Source organism: Sander lucioperca, chromosome 19 (genome assembly GCF_008315115.2).
Source record: "Sander lucioperca isolate FBNREF2018 chromosome 19, SLUC_FBN_1.2, whole genome shotgun sequence".
NCBI classification, from domain to species: domain Eukaryota; kingdom Metazoa; phylum Chordata; class Actinopteri; order Perciformes; family Percidae; genus Sander; species Sander lucioperca.
The window spans coordinates 7,511,973-7,534,379 of record NC_050191.1 but is presented as its reverse complement, the minus strand read 5'-3'; the positions used below and the strand labels follow the sequence as shown (position 1 = coordinate 7,534,379).

Below are 22,407 nucleotides of genomic sequence, written 5' to 3'. Positions count from 1 at the left end.
TTTTTTTCCCTTGATCCTGCCTATTTTTACAGCACGGCTTTACAATTTGTATGAAAATTATATAATAAATATGATATAAACATTTATTATCAAGTGTGTTACCATATTATCTTAATTTTTATATTAACATGAGTATTTTCTTGACCTTGTGAATACATACATTCACTACTTTACCTATTCCATCTAGACATTTACTAATTGCCTCTGGAAGAAATCAGTCTTGTGAGATTGTGGTTTAATGCGCCTAAAGCAGCCCACCATGTGGATTTAGGGCAGAATGCATCCAGGGGTGTCGGACTGGGGGTGGAAATGGGACCAAGTACCCAGGGCCCTCGTGTGAGGAGGGCCCAAAAAGATGCTAGAATGAATAGCTGTGGATGCAGAGAGGGGCCCATAAAGAATGCCTTTCTACTGGGCCCAGAATGTTGTGCTACGCCCCTGGCTGCACACCTCATGTGTTTATCAGGTTTACAGTCGGTGACCTGGCTGATCTGAAGGGGGTCACAGGTAAACTCTGGCAGGCGGCATGGTGTCTGCTCACATAAATGATTTACACCATCCTGATGTTTTACGAGAAAAGCAGAGCATTTCTGGCCTTCAGTGTATAGATCAGTCAACATTTCATATACAAACAACTTCCAGTCAGATAATGGACTAATCTTCAAAGACAGACATTTTGGCACTAACATTCATTAAAATAAAAGAAAGGACAGTAAGGGAATGGAGAATGAGATTTATTGTTTTTGTTGTACCCTGATGACACATATCATATTTAGGTTAACACTGGTATGTACTGTACTGTATGTGTAAGCAACCACTCAACACAATATATCTGAATCTGTTCACATTTCTTAAAATAAATACTTTTTAAAAAGCAATATCTACATATACTAAATGTAGCTTAAATATAGTTTCTCAACAAAAAAACATCACAATCTCACTCTTCATCGCATTTCAAATTCACTCCTAGTGATGCTTGAATGTTGTACTATGAGCAGTGACACTTAAAGCTATCACTACCACACACACACACACACACACACACACACACTGTAAACACTCTCACATGTATGATACCCTACTGGCCCATCTTGGTTTTATCTGAACTCTGAGTCTTTGATCGGACCAAGAAGCCAAATAAGCATAATAATAATAAGCCTATAAGGCGTATTCACATTGCAAGAATATAGATTTACACTTGCTTTGGTCACAATTTTGTCCTTTTCACCTTTAATGAGCATGTTTCTTAGATTTGAATTGAGTTATATTGATCATAATTACACTTAAATTACACTTTAGTTTGTGTTGTTTAATGCAGCTTTTGCTTACTAAAACATGAATACATTTAGAGGAATTATTCTATGTTATGATATCAACCTGTCTCTTTAACACCGAATGATGTTGGGTTTGGTTTGGGGCGAATGCCATTTGTTCTTTGTATGTGTGCCATATACTGTAGGCATGGTCAGTGCTGGTAAAAAAAGCGGTACAACCAAAAGGACCGGAAAGTCAAAAGTCAGCAAACAGTACTTTTTCATAAAGCACAGTGAACATCAGAGCATACATAACAAACCCATGTGGATAGCATTAGATTACACAGCCCACTAGAGGTGTTGACATGAATCAAATAATCGATGCATCGAATCGTGGACATGGACGATGCTGCAACGATAATCGGCCGGGCCATAATTGATTATTTCTGTTTACAATTTAATGTAGGCCTAACAACATTTCTGTTTACATATTCTGTTATGTTTTGCACATTCAGGAAGTGCCATGTGCTCAGTGCTGTAGTTTTATGTATCCAATTTATTTAGTATTAGAGCACTGCAGAATGTTTTGTTTTTGAAGCTTGAAAAGCTATGAATTAAATATCCTATATGGCTTTAACAGAAAAATGTATTTGACGCATCGTGATGCATCGAGATATCGAATCACTGACATGATAATCGTAATCGAATCGGGAGATCAGTGAAGATTCACACCTCTACAGGATACAGGTTAAAGTAGCAGATGCAAAGAATTCTTGGAGATCAAAAATTAATTTTATGTTATTATGATGATTATGAATGTTTATTTTATGGTCGCAGATTGCTTTCTTATTATTATTTTTTTATACGTAACATTTGAGGTGAGGCTTTTGATCTCACCTGGATTTCTATACTGAGCTCTGTTTTGCAGAACAATTATTTCAGTGTGCAACTTTTTTAAATAAATAGAAAAATAAAGTAATTGTGCATTCAGTTTTATATTCAATGAACCATGCCTTTATGATTCATGTTGGCGGCCCACTGATTTAAAAAACAAAATCTTATCCAACAGTGTTAAACCATAAAACTGCACGGAGGCTCATGCTATAAAAAGTCCAGGCACCAAACCAAATGACGTAAGAGTATTATGCTCCAATGCTAATCAACGAGTTTACAATACTAACTCAAAGTCAAACTCAGTTTCCGACTTCACGTCTGGCCACCATTACGACATGTATCATTAGGTTGTCTGCTTTCTATAGTTAATTTAGGACATTGCAGATTGGTCAGACCATATGGTAATACAGGAGTAATATATGTATATTCATTCATTATTTCAGGCAAATTCCACTGCAGCTTCCCTTGAAATGAATACCAAATCAATAGAAGAAAATCTCTTAACTACCAACCTCAACAGAGCCTGAGAGTTTACCAAATTTAAACCAATGGCAGAAGAAACTAAAACTCTACATGACTCCAGTAACAAGAAGATCCAGTAACTGGGTTAAGTCTTGAGTGAAGGGGTGGAGAGGTGAGCTCTTAGCTTGAACTGATTAGCACACGTGAGCCAAGAACCCAGATCCACTCTGGAATACATCTTATCAGTCCATACTGTGAAGAAAAACAGCAGAGAGAAACAGATCATCACACAGAAATGTATTTTAGGTTTTAGATCCTGTTCTCACAAAGGCTGGAGATGTACTGCATCAGTGATAGTCTGACAGTTACTTTCTGAGAGTATACCAATTACAATCTGGAATTATGACTTTTGTTGTGCTGACCTGCAGGGTGTGAGGCCAGTAGCCAGTGGTCCTATTAGAGACGCCCAGGGTGGAGATGGCATGGCGGGCATAAACCTCTGGCTTTGGTACGAACCAGCCCTGTCCTGATAATGGTGTCGATGATGATGATGGTTGTTGGTCACTTGAGGCTATCTGGTTACACAAACACACACATGCTGTATTTAAAGCACTGATATACAGATTTATACTCAGGGTTTTAAAATAATAACATTTAATTATGGTGCACATTTCATAATATGTGTTTCACAAATAACTTGTTTTGATACAATACCTAAGTTTCAATAATGACTAGGGCTGCAAAGATCAATCGATTATTGGGTTTGGGTCATTTTTTAAGTAAAAATAAAAATAAAATAAAAAAAATAAAGGTTCTTAAATGTGAATATTTTCTAGTTTCACTCCTCTGTGACGCTTCTCCGGGAACCATCACCTTATCGTGGTGGAGAGGTTTGTGTGTCCCTATGAACCTGAGGGCTGTGTTGTCTGGAGCTTTGTGCTCCTGGTAGGGTCTCCCAAGGCAAAGTGGTCTCAGGTGAGGGGCCAGACAAAGAATGGTTCAAAAACCCCATGAAAAAACGAGGTAGAGATGATGTGACCCTGCCCGGAGGAAGCCCGGGGCCCCTGTCTGGAGCCAGGCCCAGATGGAGGGCCCATCAGCGAGCGCCTGGTGGCTGGGTTTGCCACGGAGCCCGGCCGGGCACAGCCCGAAAAAGCTACGTGGCACCTCTCTCTCCAACCCATGGGCCCACCACCTGTGGGAGGAACCGCTGGGGTCGGGTGCGCTGCCACATGGGTGGCAGTGAAGGTCAGGGGCCTCGACGGACCAGACCCGGGCAGCAGACGCTGGCTCTGGGGACGTGGAACGTCACCTCTCTGTGGGGGAAGGAACCGGAACTTGTGCGGGAGGTGGAGCGCTACCAGTTGGATCTGGTGGGGCTTACCTCTACGCAGAGTCTCGGTTCTGGAACCATACTCCTGGATAGGGGTTGGACTCTTTTCTTCTCCGGAGTTGCCCAGGGTGTGAGGCGCCGGGCGGGTGTGGGGATACTCACAAGTCCCCGGCTGAGCGCCGCTACGTTGGAGTTTACCCCGGTGGACGAGAGGGTCGCCTCCCTACGCCTGCGGGTTGTGGGGGGAAAAACTCTGACTGTTGTTTGTGCGTATGCACCAAACAAGAGCTCGGAGTATTCGGCCTTCTTGGAGACCTTGAATGGAGTCCTGTATGGGGCTCCAGTAGGGGACTCCATAGTTCTGCTGGGGGACTTCAACGCGCACGTGGGCAATGATGGAGACACATGGAGAGGCGTGATTGGGAGGAACGGCCTCCCTGATCTAAACCAGAGTGGTTGTTTGTTGTTGGACTTCTGTGCTAGTCATGGATTGTCTATAACGAACACCATGTTCGAACATAGGGATGCTCATAAGTGTACTTGGTACCAGAGCACCCTAGGCCAAAGGTCAATGATCGATTTTATAATCGTTTCATCTGATCTGAGGCCGTATGTTTTGGACACTCGGGTGAAGAGAGGGGCAGAGCTGTCAACTGATCACCATCTGGTGGTGAGTTGGGTCAGAGGGTGGGGGAAGACTCTGGACAGACCTGGTAAACCCAAACGGGTAGTGCGGGTGAACTGGGAACGTCTGGAGGAGGCCCCTGTCCGACAGACTTTCAACTCACACCTCCGGCGGAGCTTTTCGTGCATCCCTGTGGAGGCTGGGGGCATTGAACCCGAGTGGACAATGTTCAAAGTTTCCATTGCTGAAGCTGCGGCGGGGAGCTGTGGTCTTAGGGTCTTAGGTGCCTCAAGGGGCGGCAACCCACGAACACCGTGGTGGACACCGGTGGTCAGGGAAGCCGTCCGACTGAAGAAGGAGTCTTTCTGGGATATGTTATCCCAGGGGACTCCGGAGGCAGTTGCAAGGTACCGAAGGGCCCGAAGGGCTGCAGCCTCTGCCGTGAAAGAGGCAAAGCAGCGGGTGTGGGAGAAGTTCGGAGAAGACATGGAGAAGGACTTTCGGTCGGCACCAAGGTGCTTCTGGAAAACCGTTCGCCACCTCAGGAGGGGGAAGCGGGGAACCATCCAAGCTGTGTACAGTAAGGATGGGACGCTGCTGACCTCAACTGAGGAGGTAATAGGGCGGTGGAAGGAGCACTTTGAGGAACTCCTAAATCCGACTAATACGCCCTCTATGGTAGAGGCAGAGCTGGAGGATGATGGGGGATTGTCGTCAATTTCCCTGGTGGAAGTTGCTGAGGTAGTTAAACAACTCCACAGTGGCAAAGCCCCAGGGATTGATGAGATCCGTCCAGAAATGCTTAAAGCTCTGGGTGTGGAGGGGTTGTCTTGGTTGACACGCCTCTTCAACATTGCGTGGAAGTCGGGGACGGTGCCTAAGGAGTGGCAGACCGGGGTGGTGGTTCCCCTTTTCAAAAAGGGGGACCAGAGGGTGTGTGCCAATTACAGGGGTATCACACTTCTCAGCCTCCCCGGTAAAGTCTACTCCAAGGTGCTGGAAAGGAGGGTTCGGTCGATAGTCGAACCTCAGGTTGAAGAGGAACAATGCGGATTCCGTCCTGGTCGTGGAACAACGGACCAGATCTTTACTCTCGCAAGGATCCTGGAGGGAGCCTGGGAGTATGCCCAACCGGTCTACATGTGCTTTGTGGATCTGGAGAAGGCGTATGACCGGGTCCCCCGGGAGACACTGTGGGAGGTGCTGCGGGAGTACGGGGTGAGGGGGTCCCTTCTCAGGGCCATCCAATCTCTGTACGACCAAAGCGAGAGCTGTGTCCGGGTTCTCGGCAGTAAGTCGGACTCGTTTCAGGTGAGAGTTGGCCTCCGCCAGGGCTGCGCTTTGTCACCAATCCTGTTTGTAGTATTTATGGACAGGATATCGAGGCGTAGTCGGGGTGGAGAGGGGTTGCAGTTTGGTGAGCTGGGGATCTCATCGCTGCTTTTTGCAGATGATGTGGTCCTGATGGGATCGTCGGCCTGTGACCTTCAGCACTCACTGGATCGGTTCGCAGCCGAGTGTGAAGCGGCTGGGATGAGGATCAGCACCTCTAAATCTGAGGCCATGGTTCTCAGCAGGAAACCGATGGAGTGCCTTCTCCAGGTAGGGAATGAGTCTTTACCCCAAGTGAAGGAGTTCAAGTACCTTGGAGTCTTGTTCGCGAGTGAGGGAACAATGGAGCGGGAGATTGGTCGGAGAATCGGCGCAGCGGGTGCGGTATTACACTCAATTTATTGCACCGTTGTGACGAAAAGAGAGCTGAGCCAGAAGGCAAAGCTCTCAATCTACCGGTCAGTTTTCGTTCCTACCCTCACCTATGGTCATGAAGGCTGGGTCATGACCGAAAGAACGAGATCCAGGGTACAAGCGGCCGAAATGGGTTTCCTCAGGAGGGTGGCTGGCGTCTCCCTTAGAGATAGGGTGAGAAGCTCAGTCATCCTTGAGGAGCTCGGAGTAGAGTCGCTGCTCCTTCGCGTCGAAAGGAGCCAGTTGAGGTGGTTCGGGCATCTGGTAAGGATGCCCCCTGGGCGCCTCCCTAGGGAGGTTTTCCAGGCACGTCCAGCTGGGAGGAGGCCTCGGGGAAGACCCAGGACTAGGTGGAGGGATTATATCTCCAACCTGGCCTGGGAACGCCTCGGGATCCCCCAGTCGGAGCTGGTTAATGTGGCTCGGGAAAGGGAAGTTTGGGGTCCCCTGCTGGAGCTGCTACCCCCGCGACCCGTTACCGGATAAGCGGAAGAAGATGGATGGACTCCTCTGTGACAGTAAACTTAATATCTGACTTGTGGACAAAATAAGACATTTAATGACTTCATATTGGCCTTTGGAAAACACTGATCAACATTTTCTGTCATTTGCAGCCCTAGTAATGACTCCAAAAACTATTTTCAATACCTTACCATGAGGAATATAAACATGTTTTTCTACAAACCCTTATTTTCACTTAACAAAAGAAGCCAAAATTCTCAAATGTTAACAATAAATTATGTCATTTATATAATAAAATGGTCTAAAACCAGAAACTAACTAATCACAGAATAAGTAAACGAGATCATGAATCCGACATGATTAGCATTTCATGCCAGCTTTCAGTGTTTGACATATTTTTGGTGCAGTAAAAATGGATTTAGGTCTAGTACACAGCCCTACTTGTTAATGGTCACATCAAGCATCTACCTGGAAAGGAATCAGACTTTGGACAAAGATCCCTTTGCCGCCGTACTCAAGGTGAAGAGCTCTTGAGAAGTGATCCAGGTAGCCCTGAAATATCAGGAAAAGAAAGGGAAAGAGGATTATAGTCAGGATGGAAAAATGTGATTGCGATTATGTTTTTACTTAGTGGGCAGAAGAACAAAGAATGACAGCTAGTAGAAGAGATGCAGTCTTGCTTGTGGGTATGTTAGCCCTGACGCATTACCCTTCAATTTTGGTTGATTTAACTTTAGTTTACTCTGCTTGAAGATACTAGCGTTATTAGACCTTTTTGGAATATTTTTTATTTATAATTAACTACTAACCCTAACCCTTTTACAAATAGCCTTTTCATACTATGACAAATCAAAAAGTCTGCTGTGGAAAATGTATATATAGGAGGGTACAGATGTGTATCTTTGAGGCAGATATCATCAGTGTTTTGTCTCACAGTGGAGGCGGTGAGGGTCACTCTTCCAGGTAGGGGTCTGGAGCAAGCCCCCGATGATATATTGACCACAGCTCCTCTGCTGCGCTCCAGCATCCCTGGCAGCACCAACCGGGTCATCAGAGTAGCGACTGCAACGTTCTTATTCACAAAATCCAACAGAGCCTGCTCAGGCATTTCAATCAGGCTCTGAGGGGGAGACAAAGACTCCACGCAGTTCACTAGGAAGCCGATATCTTTACCCCTCATGGCTTCTTCGATGGACTTGCTGGCTGCCGGGTCCAAAGAGAAGTCAGCTAGGATGACAACCGTTTCCACTCCGTAGCTTTGGGAGAGGGATGCAGCAGCGTCTCTAACAGAGGTGTGGTCCTTTGTGACAAAGATAATGCTGATACCACGTCTGGCCAGCTCCTCTGCATAGGCTTTGGCCACAGGCTCTGCTGCACCTGACAGGAGAGAGGACAATATTATCAATGAAAGTCATGACAGGAAGAAATGAGGATATACAACAGAGAGCTACCACACAGTAACATCAGTATGGCCTCAAAAACATTAGACAAAGTTTACTTTGTTACTAAAAAATATTAAGCTGATTAGTCGATCGCCAAGAAATTACCAATTTGGATGAGTTCATATATCTATCATTTGTCAGGAACAAATGCCAAACATTTGCTGGTTCTAGCTTCTCAAAAGTAAAATAAACTTGCTGCTTTTCTCTGTTTTATTTATATATATATATATATATATATATATATATATATATATATATATATATATATATTTGGGTTTTGGACTGTTGGGTGATTAAAACAATTTACAAATCATCAATCCCTGGCATTTTCACTATTTTTCCAAATTTTATACACCCTGAATACTTGACTAAACAAAAATATAATAGATGGACAGGTTAATCAATAAATAATGAAAGGTATGATTATTTGAGCACCTAGTTAGCCATCCTAGCTACGTTATTAGGTCGGCGTGACACCTAAATCTAATTGAAGTTTGTTATGTTGAGGGTTGCAACAAGATTAATCTGTCAATTATTGACTTGATTTAGGTATTGATTAATCATTTTATCTACAAAGTGTTAGAAAGTAAAACATGTCTTGTTTCAGTGTCTCAAAGCCCAGGATGACATGTCAGATTTCTTGTGTTGTGCTACCAACAGCTGAATACCCAAATATATTGATTTCAAGTGATGTCAAACAAAGGAAAGCAGCAAATTGCGAAATTTGAGAAGATGTAACCAGTTTTTGCTTGATAAATAATGGTGATTTGATGCCCAAATCTCACTGAAAGATGTGAAGTCACTAAAAAAAATGCATGGAACTGACTCTCCTCTCTGTCACACACATGTAGCCTACAGCATGATGCACTCTTCTGCTGTGATCACCTACTGCATCCTACTTACCATAAACGACAGCCCAGTCACCAAATATTTGGGTCAGCTTCTTACTCGGGATCATTCTTGGCAGGAAATGCACCCTGAGCAACGCGCAGCAGTCTCTCAGCAGTACTATTACCCTTCTGGCCGTGTAAAGAGCACCGACCAGGGCCAGGGTTTCCAAGTAAGGACTGCATGACCGAGAAACTTCTCTATACAAAAACTGAAAGCTGTCAACTTCCGCCATAGTCGACACAAATGATGCTGATGCTAGCTTGCTAACTAAAGCTTATTAAGCTTTAAAAGCTTAACGTCGTGATTTCTAAACGTAACGTTAACTGGTAAGTCAGGTGTGTGAATTCAACGTGTCGCTGTTACCACATAGTACATTTATAATAAAGCTAGAAGGTTTGACAGACGTTTCAGCAGGCAGCGATGTCTCCTGTAGGTTAACGTTACGTAGAAGAATCAAGGATCAAAACATTGCGTTTGGTGCTGCATTCAAGGCCACATGAGAAAACCCGAAGAACAGGTGTCACACTCAAGAGTAATACTTTACACTGTATTCACACTGGTAACTTACTGGTTGAATTTTGATTAGATTTATTTTTCATCTTGAATGCTTTCCAGTCGAGGCAGATGGTTTACGATCTGCCTCAGGAGTGATGTGATGTCTTTTCTTTGTTCCACTTAAAAGTTTAGCTTCATTTTGAACCATTTGAAATCGAGAACGGGTGGAATGGGTCAGCCCAAAATACAGGGAATTACAGTATTCATGCCATGAGGTAATTAAAGCACACATATCGCTCATATCTCAACTTTCCTATTTAACCTTTAGCTACTCTCATCATGTATTTTACATGCGAAACCCAAATTTCCGACGCTCAAAAAAGGCAGTGTGTAGTTTACCTCATCCCACAATGCACTGCAGTTAACGCTAAGTGGACGTTTCCATAGAGACGCAGCACTCTCTGGCTAGTGTTCCCAATATGCTACTTGGATGAAAAGCTTTTACAAGTCTGAAAACAAGGTGACCGGTTTAAAATATAATGCATACGATGTCTATCTGGTTGGGTGGTTGGTTTGTGCAAGGGGGAGTTTTTTTTTTTTTTTTCTCAGCTGCGGTTTCAGTTAAAATTGGGCAGTTTTGCCTTTAGCTAACGTTAGCTGTGGTACAGTGCATTTAGCTAGCTAGCTAGCTAACTTTAGCAGCGCCAAGCTCTAACTAAACGTAAAAAGTCAGTTTGGGTATACAGCATAGAGCAAATAATTGTTGTTTTTAGATTTGTATTTGTATTACTGAGTGTAAACCGTTCCTCGTGAAATACGATGCGTTGGTTTCCACTGTTGAACCACTATGGTAGCCAATCATTACACCTGTTGGTAATTAACTGGCAAAAGGTCTGGTCATTTTACATACCTGTGCTGAGCTTCCAAACTGATATTAAATTAAATGCATAGAAAACGTGGCCTTTATAATTAAACCTGGTTTGAGGTTTTTGTTTGTTTTCTGTTCTTTGCTTGGTTTTTCGTGGACATTAGTAATTAGGACAACAAGTGTTCAAAATCTAAAGGTCCTGATCGTGGTGCTGAAGTTTCAGTTGTTAAAGGGTAAAATATGATAGAGATCAACCGTCAATATTTTCATGAATATATCATGATATATCATAAATGTGTATTTATATTTAACATATTTCATTTAGAATATCAGATATGAAGATACGGTAATACGTGCAGTTTAGTGTACCAAATTCCCCATGCAATGTCCTTAATTAATTATGAACCTGCTAAACCACTCACCCTAACCCTAACCCTAACCTTAACCTGTCTCAAATAAGACCCTCATCATTTGGGACACTCAGTTTTTGGAAAATAATTTGGGACACTAAACTGCACATATAAGCCTGAAGATACTAAGGTTAGGCTTGTTTTTTTTATATGTGGGGTAAATGTGTGTTTTTGTTTTTTTCTTCCTGTCTTTATTTGTTATTTGTCGTTAAGATTGTGGGTCTATGTTTTGTTGAAGTGGTAAGTGGGTCAGAGTTAGTTATGGCTGTAAAGAAAACAAACTCAAATACACATGCTTTTGTCAAAGCCTGGGTAGCGCTACACAGGGAACTGATCCCTTACTGTCAAAGTTTTGCATATTTCAAGCCTAGACAACACTCTATTCCATCCCATCTTAAGGTCCAGCAGTAGAGATGTCTCAGTTGTCAGCTGAAGATGAAGCGGAGTTGCAGTCCCTGCTCAAGCAGCTTCTTAGAAGCATCAACGACAAGATCTCTGATGCTCCGTCGACCGAATGTGCTGAAGAGATCCTCCTTCACCTGGAGGAGACTGACAAGAACTTCCACAAGTAAGGCCACCAGACTCAGATAGTATAGAGTCAACTTTAAAGGTCTGGTTTAAAAGTATTTTTTATGTGTTTTGATTTGATGTACAGTATATATACAGTCTGTCTGACTCTGTCATTGCTCTCCTTTTCAGTTATGAGTTTGTCAAGTATCTCCGTCAGTACGTGGAGAGTTCGCTGGGTAGTGTGGTGGAAGAAGAGACCAAGAACTTGACCAGAAGAGATGGACAACATGCAATAGGCTCAGGTCACGACACCTTGATCCACGCTGTCACCCAAAAGACCAGAGACTCAGCTGAGTAAGTGTAGCTCCTCTGAGCTTGTTTTCCTAGTAAAGACCATTTCTGATTGAATACGTTGATTATGCTCAATTATTATCCTTGTAACCTATATGCAACCCTCTAGAGCAGGGGTCTTCAACGTTTTTTAGGCCAAGGACCCCTAACCTGAAAGAGAGATGGAGCAGGGACCCCCTACTGCATATATTGTATAAAATGAAGTTGCATATTAAACTGGGCTTACAATAACGTGTAGGGCGGCCTAAAGCCTTTTATATATACATTTTTTTGCATAGAATACTAAGCTATTAAAATAGCCTGATAATTGTTGGCATTATTTTATAAACCACGTTTTAATGTTACACATACATGTGGCACAGTGAATCCTTAGGATTAAATGTATCTGTGGATGGCCTTAGTGACTACCTTACCTATCGGCCAGTAAGCAGTGGGGATTTATATTTGCTAATAATATGTTGGATTCATGTTAAGATTTTTTAATTAAAAAAAAAAAACAACAATATTTTGGAGGCCCCCCTGCATTGACTCTGAGGACCCCTAGGGGTCCTGGACCCCCTGATGAAGATCCCTAATCAATAGAGGGAGAATCCCAATTTCTTACTATAATAAAATGCAACTGAGTCATTGTTGAAGTTGGAATTCCAAGTAGAAAACTGTGCAGGTTTTCTACTGCTAGATCTTCTTTGACAAGAAGCTACAGTATATGATGTTTTCTGATGTCACTGACACCAGTATTTTATTTTAGGAAAAATAGGACTCTTGTTGCTTTCTACAGACTGTTTCTTGCTTGTTTTTCCAAATTAGTAAACTGAAATGCCCTAAAGTTGAAATTACAAACTTGCAGTGTTACAGTGGTTATCTGTTTTTGAGGGCTTATCGTCTTTGGAATCACAAAACCTTTTGTTGAATTCTCAAACACTTCAAACTCTTGCACAGTAGATAAAACAGAGCAGCTTTTATGGGATGTGTTTAGCTAAACAATTCTTTCACAAAGTGATAATAATAATGCACTGATGCACTTTCTCTCGTTGTGACAGGTACCAGCAGATGATGCAGACCTTGAAAAACACCATGACCATAGTGGTGGAGTGTTTAATCAACAAATTTGAGGAGGACCAGATGAGGAAGGAGGAGATGCATCGAGAGAAGCAGCACAATCAGTCCAACAGCCAGTACATTGACAACTGTTCTGACAGTGACTCCTCCTTTAATCAGGTTAGAGATACAGTAAATGCACTCTGGTGGCAATAAATTGTATTAATTTATTACCTTTTTAATTATAGTTTTTAGATTTTTTTTTTATGACTCGCATAAAGTGCCAAGATTGCAAAGATCTTAGCTCCAATCTCTGGATGGCACTGTTCACAATTGCTTGGGAAGTTTGTTCCTTTCCAAGCCTACGGTAGATCCACCCAATGTACCCTAAACACTTGGCTGATTGTCAACCTTGTCTGATAGTGCCACGCACTATCAGAAAATGAGAGCTCTTTTTATTTTGATTTATGATGGATAATAATGATCTGTTTTTTTTTTCCTTTCTAGAGTTATGCATTCATCAGACAAGAGCAGCTGCAAGCTTTGGCTGAAAAACTTGACTCCAGCAGACCCAAAGAGGTAGAACTTGCGTTATGATGGTGTACGTTGCTGTTGCATAGTTTTTGTCATTACGCTGCAGTAGTGATTGCTAGGAACAGGTAATTTAACATTTTTCACAAATATCAATGAAAAATGTTGATTTTGAGTTATTTCTGTAAGTCACCTTACAATAACCTCTGCAGCTGTATCGATGTGATCCATGGTTTTCACCATTTTCATGAATGTTCCTACAAAGTTTTGATTGGTTGATGGGTTCACTCTATGAAAAGATTCAGATTCAGAGGTCTGAAATCCATAGAGATGTAGACGTATGCATCTGGTGCAAAGAACACAAGCCACAAAGTTTGGGAATCACTGCCATAAATATGAATATGATTAACAGTGTAGTCCAGGTGAAGTGATGTAACTTTGTGTGTAGGTGCGTTGGGAGGCTCTTCAGGCCCTCTGCTGTGCCCCTCCATCTGACGTGCTGAGCTGTGAGAGCTGGAGCAGCCTGCGCAGGAACCTCTGTGCAGCTCTGACCGACCCCGGCCTCAGCGTGAGTCCTCCTGAGCAGCTTCATCTCCAAAATCACGAATAAAATGTTCAACACAATGAACAATTTCAGGCTTTATTATTAATGATAACAATCACTGAAAAGTTAATGTTCATCATCCCACGTGCAATCCTGCCACACTTGTTTTTAGTTAAAGAAAACAAGATAAGACTGTTGTCCTTAATGATTGACAGCTAATTGGGTGCAAATATGCAGGCCATTCTTAGTAGAGGCTGCAGATATTTTTTTATGATAATCTTGTCTCTCAGGTATCATTGATTTTTTTTTTAATATATGCATATAATGATTGTGTGTGTGCCGATAACTTATGCTTCTCCCCCGTATCTCCATCAGGATAATGTACTGCAGTTCTTTGCTAAAATCTTCTCCTCCTCTCCACTAAATGTGACACGAGAGATCTACACCAGCTTGGGTAGGCCATTCTGAATGGACTGAGTGATAGTGCAGCACCTTCATATTTGAACTGAACATAGAAAAAGTATTTATTTTAATTACATTTTAAAGGGTCAGACCCATACTGCTAGTATTATCTAGCCATACAGACTATATCCTGTAGTTTTGGTTTTATATAGAAGGATTTTGAGATATCCACCTGCTCAGCTTTCTGCATCCACCCCAATACAATGGAGGTAAATGTGCAGAATTTACTGATGGTAGAAATTATTGGAAATCTTTCACACTGAATAAATAATTCACAGGCTTTGATTTTGACAATCTAGTTTTTCAAATAAGCTTTTGATACATTTTTTAATTGCTAAATTACAAATGTATCCTGTAAATGTGTATTGCATTATGTATATGCGGCATTATGTACAGTATATGAATGGCAATTTAATGCATGGTTTGTAATTATTATATTTTGCTTTTTGATGTGCAGCTAAAAGTGTGGAGTCAAGTTTTCTGTCTCACAAGCTAAGCTTTCCAACTGGCTCAGCTGCCATTGACGTTAACAGACCTGAGATCAGTCGTCTTCTCAAACAGGTACAGCACATTTTATCTTGTACTATTTTAAGTGTATTACCAAACCATGCAAACACATAATATTGTTCTCTCTCTCTCTGTCTCCTGCCTCAGATTCGGTTGATGAATGACTTTCAAAAGGAGGTGACAACCTTTTGGATCCGCCATCCTGAGAAGTGAGTTTTTACACAAATATGTAGTCAGGGATGGCAGGTCTATCTTTACTTGTTTGTCCCCACATCCAAATCATCTCAAGTTGAATTATGATAAAATGTGATGCAAAATAAATAATAATACCATGTAAGATATCCTACACTGCAATTTAGAGCAACATGGAATTTGGTGCACATATCTAGCTGCCCACGCTCTGTTTTATCCCTGTACAAATGTACTTCACATTCAGTACATTTGTTTTAGTCTTCTTTCTACATTGCTTTAGATATATGGAGGGCGTTATAGAGAGCACCTTCTCCCTGCTATCCTTCCATCATGAACATGGCTCAGCCTCACCAGGGACAGAGAAGGCCCTGGAACCCATTCACCTACTGGCCTTGCTGGATATTAAAGCTACATGGTTTAAAAAGTGGATGGTATGTATTGCAGGACATGTGCTTTTTGATTTGGGAAGATTTTTGTATACACTATTGTGTTCATGTGTTGCTCATAGTGTATTTCTCCCTTGTACATGTACTCTGTATCATATATTCTCTTCTATCCTGATCTGGCTCCCTCTCCCTCCCTCAGCATGGATACTACAGTAGGACTGTGGTTCTCAGACTCCTGGAGAGAAAATACAAGTCTCTGGTGAGTGATTTAATCCTTGGTCAATATCTCTCACAGACTCCTGTGTACTTCTGACACGTCTGACACCATAGAGAAACAAGCATGAAAAGTCTTTTCAGAAGGCATACAAACCCACAACATAATTTAGGCACCAAAACCATTGCACCTGTAGAGTGCATTCAAGAAAGACAAAATGAACTAGCAAAAGGTAGGGATCTGGAACAAATTCAGATATGCTTGCAGGCCAATAGAACTGCAAAAGTACAAATTCAGTTACTCTTTCAGGCAGATGATGACCTATTTCCAGCTGGAAATGTTTTTGATTACTGCATTTTACATACTGCTGAATTTGCTCTCCTAGTTCTTACCCTTACTGTACCAGATATACTGTAGGTTTTCAGAATAAAAACAGGTGGTGAGAAGGGTAAGGATTTTTTAAAAGAGCTGTAACAATTAGTTGATCGACAAAAAAGAATCGCCAACTATTTTGATAATTGATTAATCGTTAAAGTAATTCTTCAGTTTTCAGCTTCTCATATATGGATATTTGCTGCTTTTCTCTGTTTTATATAATATTAAACTGAATATCTTTGGGTTTTGGACTGACAAAACAAGACAATTACTGACATTTTATTGACCAAACGATTAATCAATAATGAAAATAATTGTTAGTTGCAGCCCTAATACTGAACCTACAATGAAATTATTATTCATGCCCATGCATTGTGGGATCTGTATAATTCACACAGCCAAACAGTGAAGGTCAATATAGGAGCCTTTGAGGCAAAGGGGCACAAGAGTTGAGTGTCACTTCGACATTTAAGAATTGATTGTTTAACCTCCCTCTCAACTCACTCTGACTTTAGAGAGGATTACTGTGGAATCACCCATGAAACTTTCTCTAAAGTAAATGTCAATAACTCTTCCAAAGCACTGTAAGCCTAAACTACTCTTGCAGTGCTTTAAAATTCCCTACAGTGCGTGGATTTAGATTAAAACGAATGGTTCATCTCTTCAAACTCTTGATTGAGAGGTCCAAAAAGAGAAGGTTGCATTGACATTCTGAATGAATTCTTTATTAAGCCTGTTGTTTTTGGTCTGTTCATAGCAGCATCCGCATTTGTCATAGGAGACGAGTAGTTGTCATGTCATTCAGACCAATAAGGTATTTGAAACGGCTACAATAACGTGCATTGTTTTTATATTTAAATTTTTTTTTTCAGATTGTAGCAGCCCTTCAGCAGTGTATCCATTACAGTGAATCCTGTGAACGCTTCACAAATGAGACAACTGATCCCCAGTCAGCGGTGCAGCAGAGCACTGGTACTTCAATAGGTTTATGTACTTTCTCAGGCATATCTGAATACCAATTTCCACTCTCACTCTCTCTGTGGTAAACTGCAGCACATTTGCAGTAATGCTGATTTATTGTGCCTGTTGAAACAAACCTAAAGAAATAATACACTCAGGCTGAACTACTGTGAAAGCCTAATCAGAAAGTAATGCTTCATTTGAAGCCTGCGGGTGTTAAATGTATTTGTACCTAGACTTTGCAGTCATCATTTATTCAGTTTCCTTAATGTGCACATGCTGTTCCTGCTGTCATTAAAATGGAGGAATGCAGAGAAAAACAATCCAAAGAAGAAATGAGAATGAAAAAAGAGAAACAAAAGTTGACAGAAAAAGTTGATAGTAATGGAGAGAAGGGAATGAGAAAAGGTGGAAAATTAATAAAAGACATGACTAAATAAATGATTAAGCGGAAGTTAGAGCAGACAAGACAGAGGCAGGTGTACAAATATGATAAAAAGATACATCTGAAAGCCACTATAACAAAACATAAGACTAATATAATGTTGGGTACAATTTGGCATGACATGCGCCAGGCTTATTTAGGCACATAGTACAAGCAACAACAAAAAAAGATTTAAGGGTTAGGTTCTGGTATCTATGTGTTCCATAAGATACTTTATTGTCATTGTAGGCATACAAAGAAATTAGGTTAGAGTAATATAGATAAGATAAGAAGATAAAAACAAGATAATAGGAAATAATAGAAAGGTATTACACAACAAGTTAAATGTATATAGTAAAGTGTTTGGGAGCATTAGCAGCGGCTGGGGGGTGGGCTCTGCTGCTCATCTCATTTTCAGGTTGTAGCTACAGTTGTGGACATTGATTAGACTGTTATAATCACTTTAATACCTTGCAACAAAAAATACAAGCAATAGTTTGTTTACAGTATTTAATCTAGTTTTGCAAAATGAACATTGAGTTATATAGATGGATTGTAAAATTGCATCTTTTTAATTAAGAAAATTCAATAAATGAGAGTAGGGCTGTGCTCAATTAAAGAAATTCTTAGTCGACTAACACTCATTCAATTGTATTGACTAATCGATTAGTTGATTTAATCGACAGATCTGTAAATCTGAGTTTCATGCAAAAGCACCACTTTAATTCTTGTGTTTACCAGAGATGTGCTCGTACATTCCTTGGAAATAAGTCATTCAGCATGAAAAAAGCATAAAACATGACTAATCGACTAAAGAAATCTAAGTTGACTAAGACCAAAACAACCGATTAGTCGACTAATCGACTAAGAGGGAGCAGCCCTAAATGAGAGTGAATGCAGTGGGATTTGGGGTGTAAGGGAATGTTGGTGTGTTATCTCCTGTAAGCCAGCTGGCTGCTCGAGACTGAACATTTTGACCTCGTCTTTGAGTGGAGATGCGCCGACTCCCGTCACTGATACACCCCTCATAAAAGAAGAAGAGTTTTTCTTAAACGTGATTCTTTTGGATTTTCTGCACCCCGAGGTTGCCACAGACAATTTTCATTTGTTTATCTCATTCTATAACAGAAGCTTTAGATATGAAATGTCATTAAACTGTCTGTTCGCTGCAGCATTGCAATAAATAGTAGGTGGCATACTAGAATATTGCAAAGTTCATTTTTTGTTTTCATATTTGACTCATGAAATCACGAAATATCTCCAACACAAACAGCATCTTTACAAATCAGTTATTTACCTTTTATATTGTGGATGTTATTTTTGGCATGCAATCTGATTCTACCACTTCAACCCTTCTCATTTTCAATCTATCTAACAAGTTGTCTACAGTGGGTAAGCCATTGGATAGAAAAATAACATTCTTTTACCTTCTTTCTACTGTTTTTTCTCAGCTTTGCTCCTTCCAGCATCTTTGATTAATGTCAACAATATTTTGACCACATAGAAACTGGAAATATGACTACAGTAAAAGTCCAGACAGGTTTTAAGTTTGAGTTTGTTTTCTGTTAATGTTTCAGGTTCAGTCCAGAGGGGTGTTTACACAGGAAAAGAGCTTGAATATGCCTTCTTTGTCCACTCGCTGTGTGTCCTGGGGAAACTCCTCATCTACATTAATGGCAGAAAGCTCTTTCCCATCAGAGTGAGGAAGCGCAAAGGTACAATACTACACTGTTCTGTCAACAGTTTTAAACCTCTGTCAAAAAGCATGTGGGGTCTAACATTTAATTTCTTACATACGTGTCTTACTATTAGCAGTATAAGGTTTTTACTGTAGTAAAAGGAATACAGTAGTTTGACTTTTTGGGAAATATGAGTAATCGCTGTCTGGCAGTGTTAGACGAGAAGACTGGTACCTGAAATTAACACCCGACCACGCGCCAAATGCGGGTGAATTTTGCCATTGGCGGGTAAAACTGCCACCTTGGGAGCCAATGAGAATTGAGTGATTCAGAGTTGTTTTTTTGCCATTGTTTTTCTTTTCAACCAAGTCCGCCATTTGTTTGGATTTGAGCTAAAAAGGACTGTCTCTGACAGGGGAAATCATTAAATAAAAAGATAAAAAAACATGTTTGATAAGAGTCATTAATTACATTGATTTCATTAATAACTTGACTGCACTTAAATGTGTATTCTTAACAAGTTCAAGAACGATGCTTGTGTATTTCCTGTATTTCACCTTTTATGAGGCAAAAAAATTGGCTGGTAAAAAGCCTGTGTAGCTAGTGGATTTTAAAATCCACCTACCACAGTGGCTGGTGGCCAAAAAAGTTAACTTCAGTCCCTGGGTACAACTCTCAAAACTGTATTAAATATGAAGCTACATTCAGCAGCGGGATTGCTTAGCGTAGCACGCAGTATAGAAATGGGGAAACAGCTAGTCTGCCTCTGTTCAAACGTAACAAAACTACTATCTACTATCTAACTATTTGCAACTCTAAAACTCATTTATTAACGCACTATTTCTCGTTTGTTTAATCTGGCTAAGAAATAGTCCACGATAGCATGTAACCCCATGTAAAATTGTCAAAATGTCTTGTACACATTTTTGTACAGAAGACTAGATATAACATGCTAGGTGTTGGTGGCTATTTGTCCTTGTTTTCAGTCTTTGTGCTAAACTAAGCTAACTGGCTGTACATGTAGCTTCATATCACTAGAGTGGGATTGATCTCCTCCTCTAACTCTGCGGCAGAAAGCGATTAAGCATAATTCTCAATATGTCAAACTATTCCTTTTAATGTCTAAACCCCTGTAAATGGCATGTAAACGTTATATTGTCAATTGTTGGCAGCTGCAGGACTCAAAGGAATTTATTTATGGTTCAAATGAGTAACGTGGAGTTAAAAGGAAAAAAAATATGTTTGTTTGTTGCAGTTATCTGTCCTGTTTTAGTAATACTTCAACAAAATTATCTGTCCAATCTTTACAGCAGATAATCTCATGTAGGAATGTGTCTGATCAGTTTACACATGGTGCCACTCCCTCCCGTCCTCCTGTGTAGTATCTTTGTTCTCTCCCCCTGTTTTTTTTAATCAATAATAAACTTATGTAATGGCGTAAATTATACGTAAGTGAACCATTAAAGCAGAGTCATCGTCTGCTGTCACCGCTCGTAACACTAACCAGTAATGACTCCTATTCCAGGGTAGTCTGGAGGCAATCAAATCATTGACATTAGGGTGGTTTATATTGATCATAAGGCCCACTCTTTGGGTGGAGGCCTCAGTATGAGTCTCCACACCTTAAATTGGGCACCTAGATCAGTTTGTCACCCATATGTGTCATAATGTGTCAGTTCCTAAAACATGTTTCTATTGCAATTTAGATTTTTTGATTGAAATGTTGTCCACACAACTTTTTGTTTTATCTCCAAGGCCTTATTTCCTAACTTTGCCACGGTGAAAATTGATTGATAACATTATATCACTTTACTGTTCCTGAAAGAGTTGATGCTCTCTCATAGATGCACACAAAACCAGCTAAAAGAAATTGAAATGTGATGTATTTTGTCATATTTTTTACATTTGGTTCACAATGCAGTGTGCCAAAGGTTGCAGTCACTTCACACACTTCTTAATGTCTCCAGCAGTTAAGACATTACTGTTTGTTTTCAGTAATGTCACAGCCAGAATCTGAAGTCCACTATCCTACCTGACCAACAGTGGTTAGTGGACCGTAGTTTTCGGGGCTACAAATAAATACTGAGAAATATTTCCCAGTTTCTTCAAATTGGTTGTTTTGTCCAGCAACCAACAGTCCAAAACCCCAAATTATTCAATTTATAAAGATAAAACAATCTTAGAAAAGCAGAACATCTTCATATTTGAGAACCTGGAACCAGCATGTTTGAAATTTTTGCTTGACAAATTAAACAATGTATCGATTTATTAAAGTGGTTGTAAATAAATGTTATGTTAATTGACAAATTGGTTAATTTACTACTTGTTTCAGCTGTATTATGAAGTATGTGTAAAGGTATATGAAGTCCCTTTATACAGGCTTGTAATAACATGCAATATAGTGTATAACACTGGATGGATGGCTAGATATAGAGATAGAGAGATAGTACTTCATTAATTCCAGCATTAACGCTTTCAATTTGATTTGTCTCAATTACATTCGGTTAAAGTACAAGCATTTGATTTTGAAGAATTTATGTTGATAGCAGGCAATTTTAAAACACACTAGATACTAAAACTCAACCTGGACATAAAATTTTAAGCCAACTGTGCACAAAGATGATCCTTGTTTTTAAGGTCACAAAAACTGGACTCTGACCATTTCCTTCTCAGCAGTACCGACTATTTTTACTGTCCATGTTTAGACACCGAGTAACCAGACTGATTTACTTATTTATCATATCCTGTTTCAGATCCAGTCAACCTGACAGACCTAGTTGTCATCCTAATTAACATCATCTACCAACACCCCAAACCTCTGCACAGTGACGCCTCACACACAGGTGAGGCCCCACACACTCATACACGGAAATAACCTACGGCAAGGAGTTTTGGCTTCCTCCCTGTTTTCTGTGCAGCCTGTGAGTCTGAGATTGGGGAGTGAAGGAACACATTGACTCTCCCTATGAGGCGTAATAGCATTCCTCAGACCATATCTTTCATCTCTCAACCTTGTACCGAGTCACGCCATACTGTGGTTGACTCCTGGAAGACCTTGCTTTATTGCCCCATTCATTCTCATGAATTACACTGCAGCAACTATCCTGCCAGTAATCAATAGTGTCCCCTACTTTGACTTTGTCAGAGGAAGATCATCTCCTTTGGCTGCTGCAGAAAGTCATGCTGAGCAGTTCATAGATTTATATTAATATTTTACCTGCAGTCGGATGAAGATCACCTGCACCTCTTGTGAGAGTATTTTCTGAAGTGTGTGTGTGTGTGTGTGTGTGTGTGTGTGTGTGTGTGTGTGTGATATTTAAGTAAAAATACACTCACAAAAAAAACGACACTTA

The 22,407-nt window shown here is 40.7% G+C and overlaps 2 protein-coding genes and 1 long non-coding RNA gene across 6 annotated transcripts in view; 1 reads left to right on the top strand and 2 right to left on the bottom strand.

Annotated features, from left to right (window-relative positions):
- Window positions 1-717: 717 nt before the first annotated feature.
- LOC116066073 lies at window positions 718-1,599 on the bottom strand. The gene is made up of 2 exons (XR_004895851.1): window positions 1,036-1,599; window positions 718-1,003 (listed from the first exon to the last, which is right to left on the bottom strand). It is a non-coding gene; the product is annotated as an uncharacterized LOC116066073 (long non-coding RNA).
- Window positions 1,600-2,366: 767 nt separating this feature from the next.
- Window positions 2,367-9,590, bottom strand: hsdl1 (hydroxysteroid dehydrogenase like 1). Its single transcript, XM_031321855.2, has 5 exons — window positions 9,121-9,590; window positions 7,710-8,152; window positions 7,244-7,327; window positions 3,032-3,184; window positions 2,367-2,861 (listed from the first exon to the last, which is right to left on the bottom strand). The coding sequence occupies exons 1-5, from the start codon at window positions 9,338-9,340 to the stop codon at window positions 2,790-2,792; spliced, it is 972 nt and encodes a 323-aa protein (XP_031177715.1). The 5' UTR covers window positions 9,341-9,590; the 3' UTR covers window positions 2,367-2,789.
- A 429-nt stretch (window positions 9,591-10,019) lies between these two features.
- Window positions 10,020-22,407, top strand: part of tbc1d32 (TBC1 domain family, member 32) — a 90,353-nt gene continuing 77,965 nt past the window's right edge. For 3 of the 4 annotated variants that reach the window (XM_031321854.2, XM_031321850.2, XM_031321851.2), the window contains exons 1-14: window positions 10,020-10,123; window positions 11,281-11,449; window positions 11,581-11,745; window positions 12,783-12,960; window positions 13,288-13,359; window positions 13,760-13,879; window positions 14,231-14,309; window positions 14,775-14,878; window positions 14,972-15,033; window positions 15,297-15,447; window positions 15,602-15,661; window positions 16,864-16,963; window positions 18,953-19,090; window positions 21,808-21,897. In XM_031321854.2, coding sequence (XP_031177714.1) covers window positions 11,295-11,449; window positions 11,581-11,745; window positions 12,783-12,960; window positions 13,288-13,359; window positions 13,760-13,879; window positions 14,231-14,309; window positions 14,775-14,878; window positions 14,972-15,033; window positions 15,297-15,447; window positions 15,602-15,661; window positions 16,864-16,963; window positions 18,953-19,090; window positions 21,808-21,897 — 1,474 coding nt within the window. In that variant the 5' untranslated portion in view covers window positions 10,020-10,123; window positions 11,281-11,294. Of the gene's footprint in view, window positions 10,124-10,644; window positions 10,705-11,280; window positions 11,450-11,580; window positions 11,746-12,782; window positions 12,961-13,287; window positions 13,360-13,759; window positions 13,880-14,230; window positions 14,310-14,774; window positions 14,879-14,971; window positions 15,034-15,296; window positions 15,448-15,601; window positions 15,662-16,863; window positions 16,964-18,952; window positions 19,091-21,807; window positions 21,898-22,407 lie in introns of those variants that run through there. The other variant, XM_031321853.2, reaches the window with a different exon arrangement.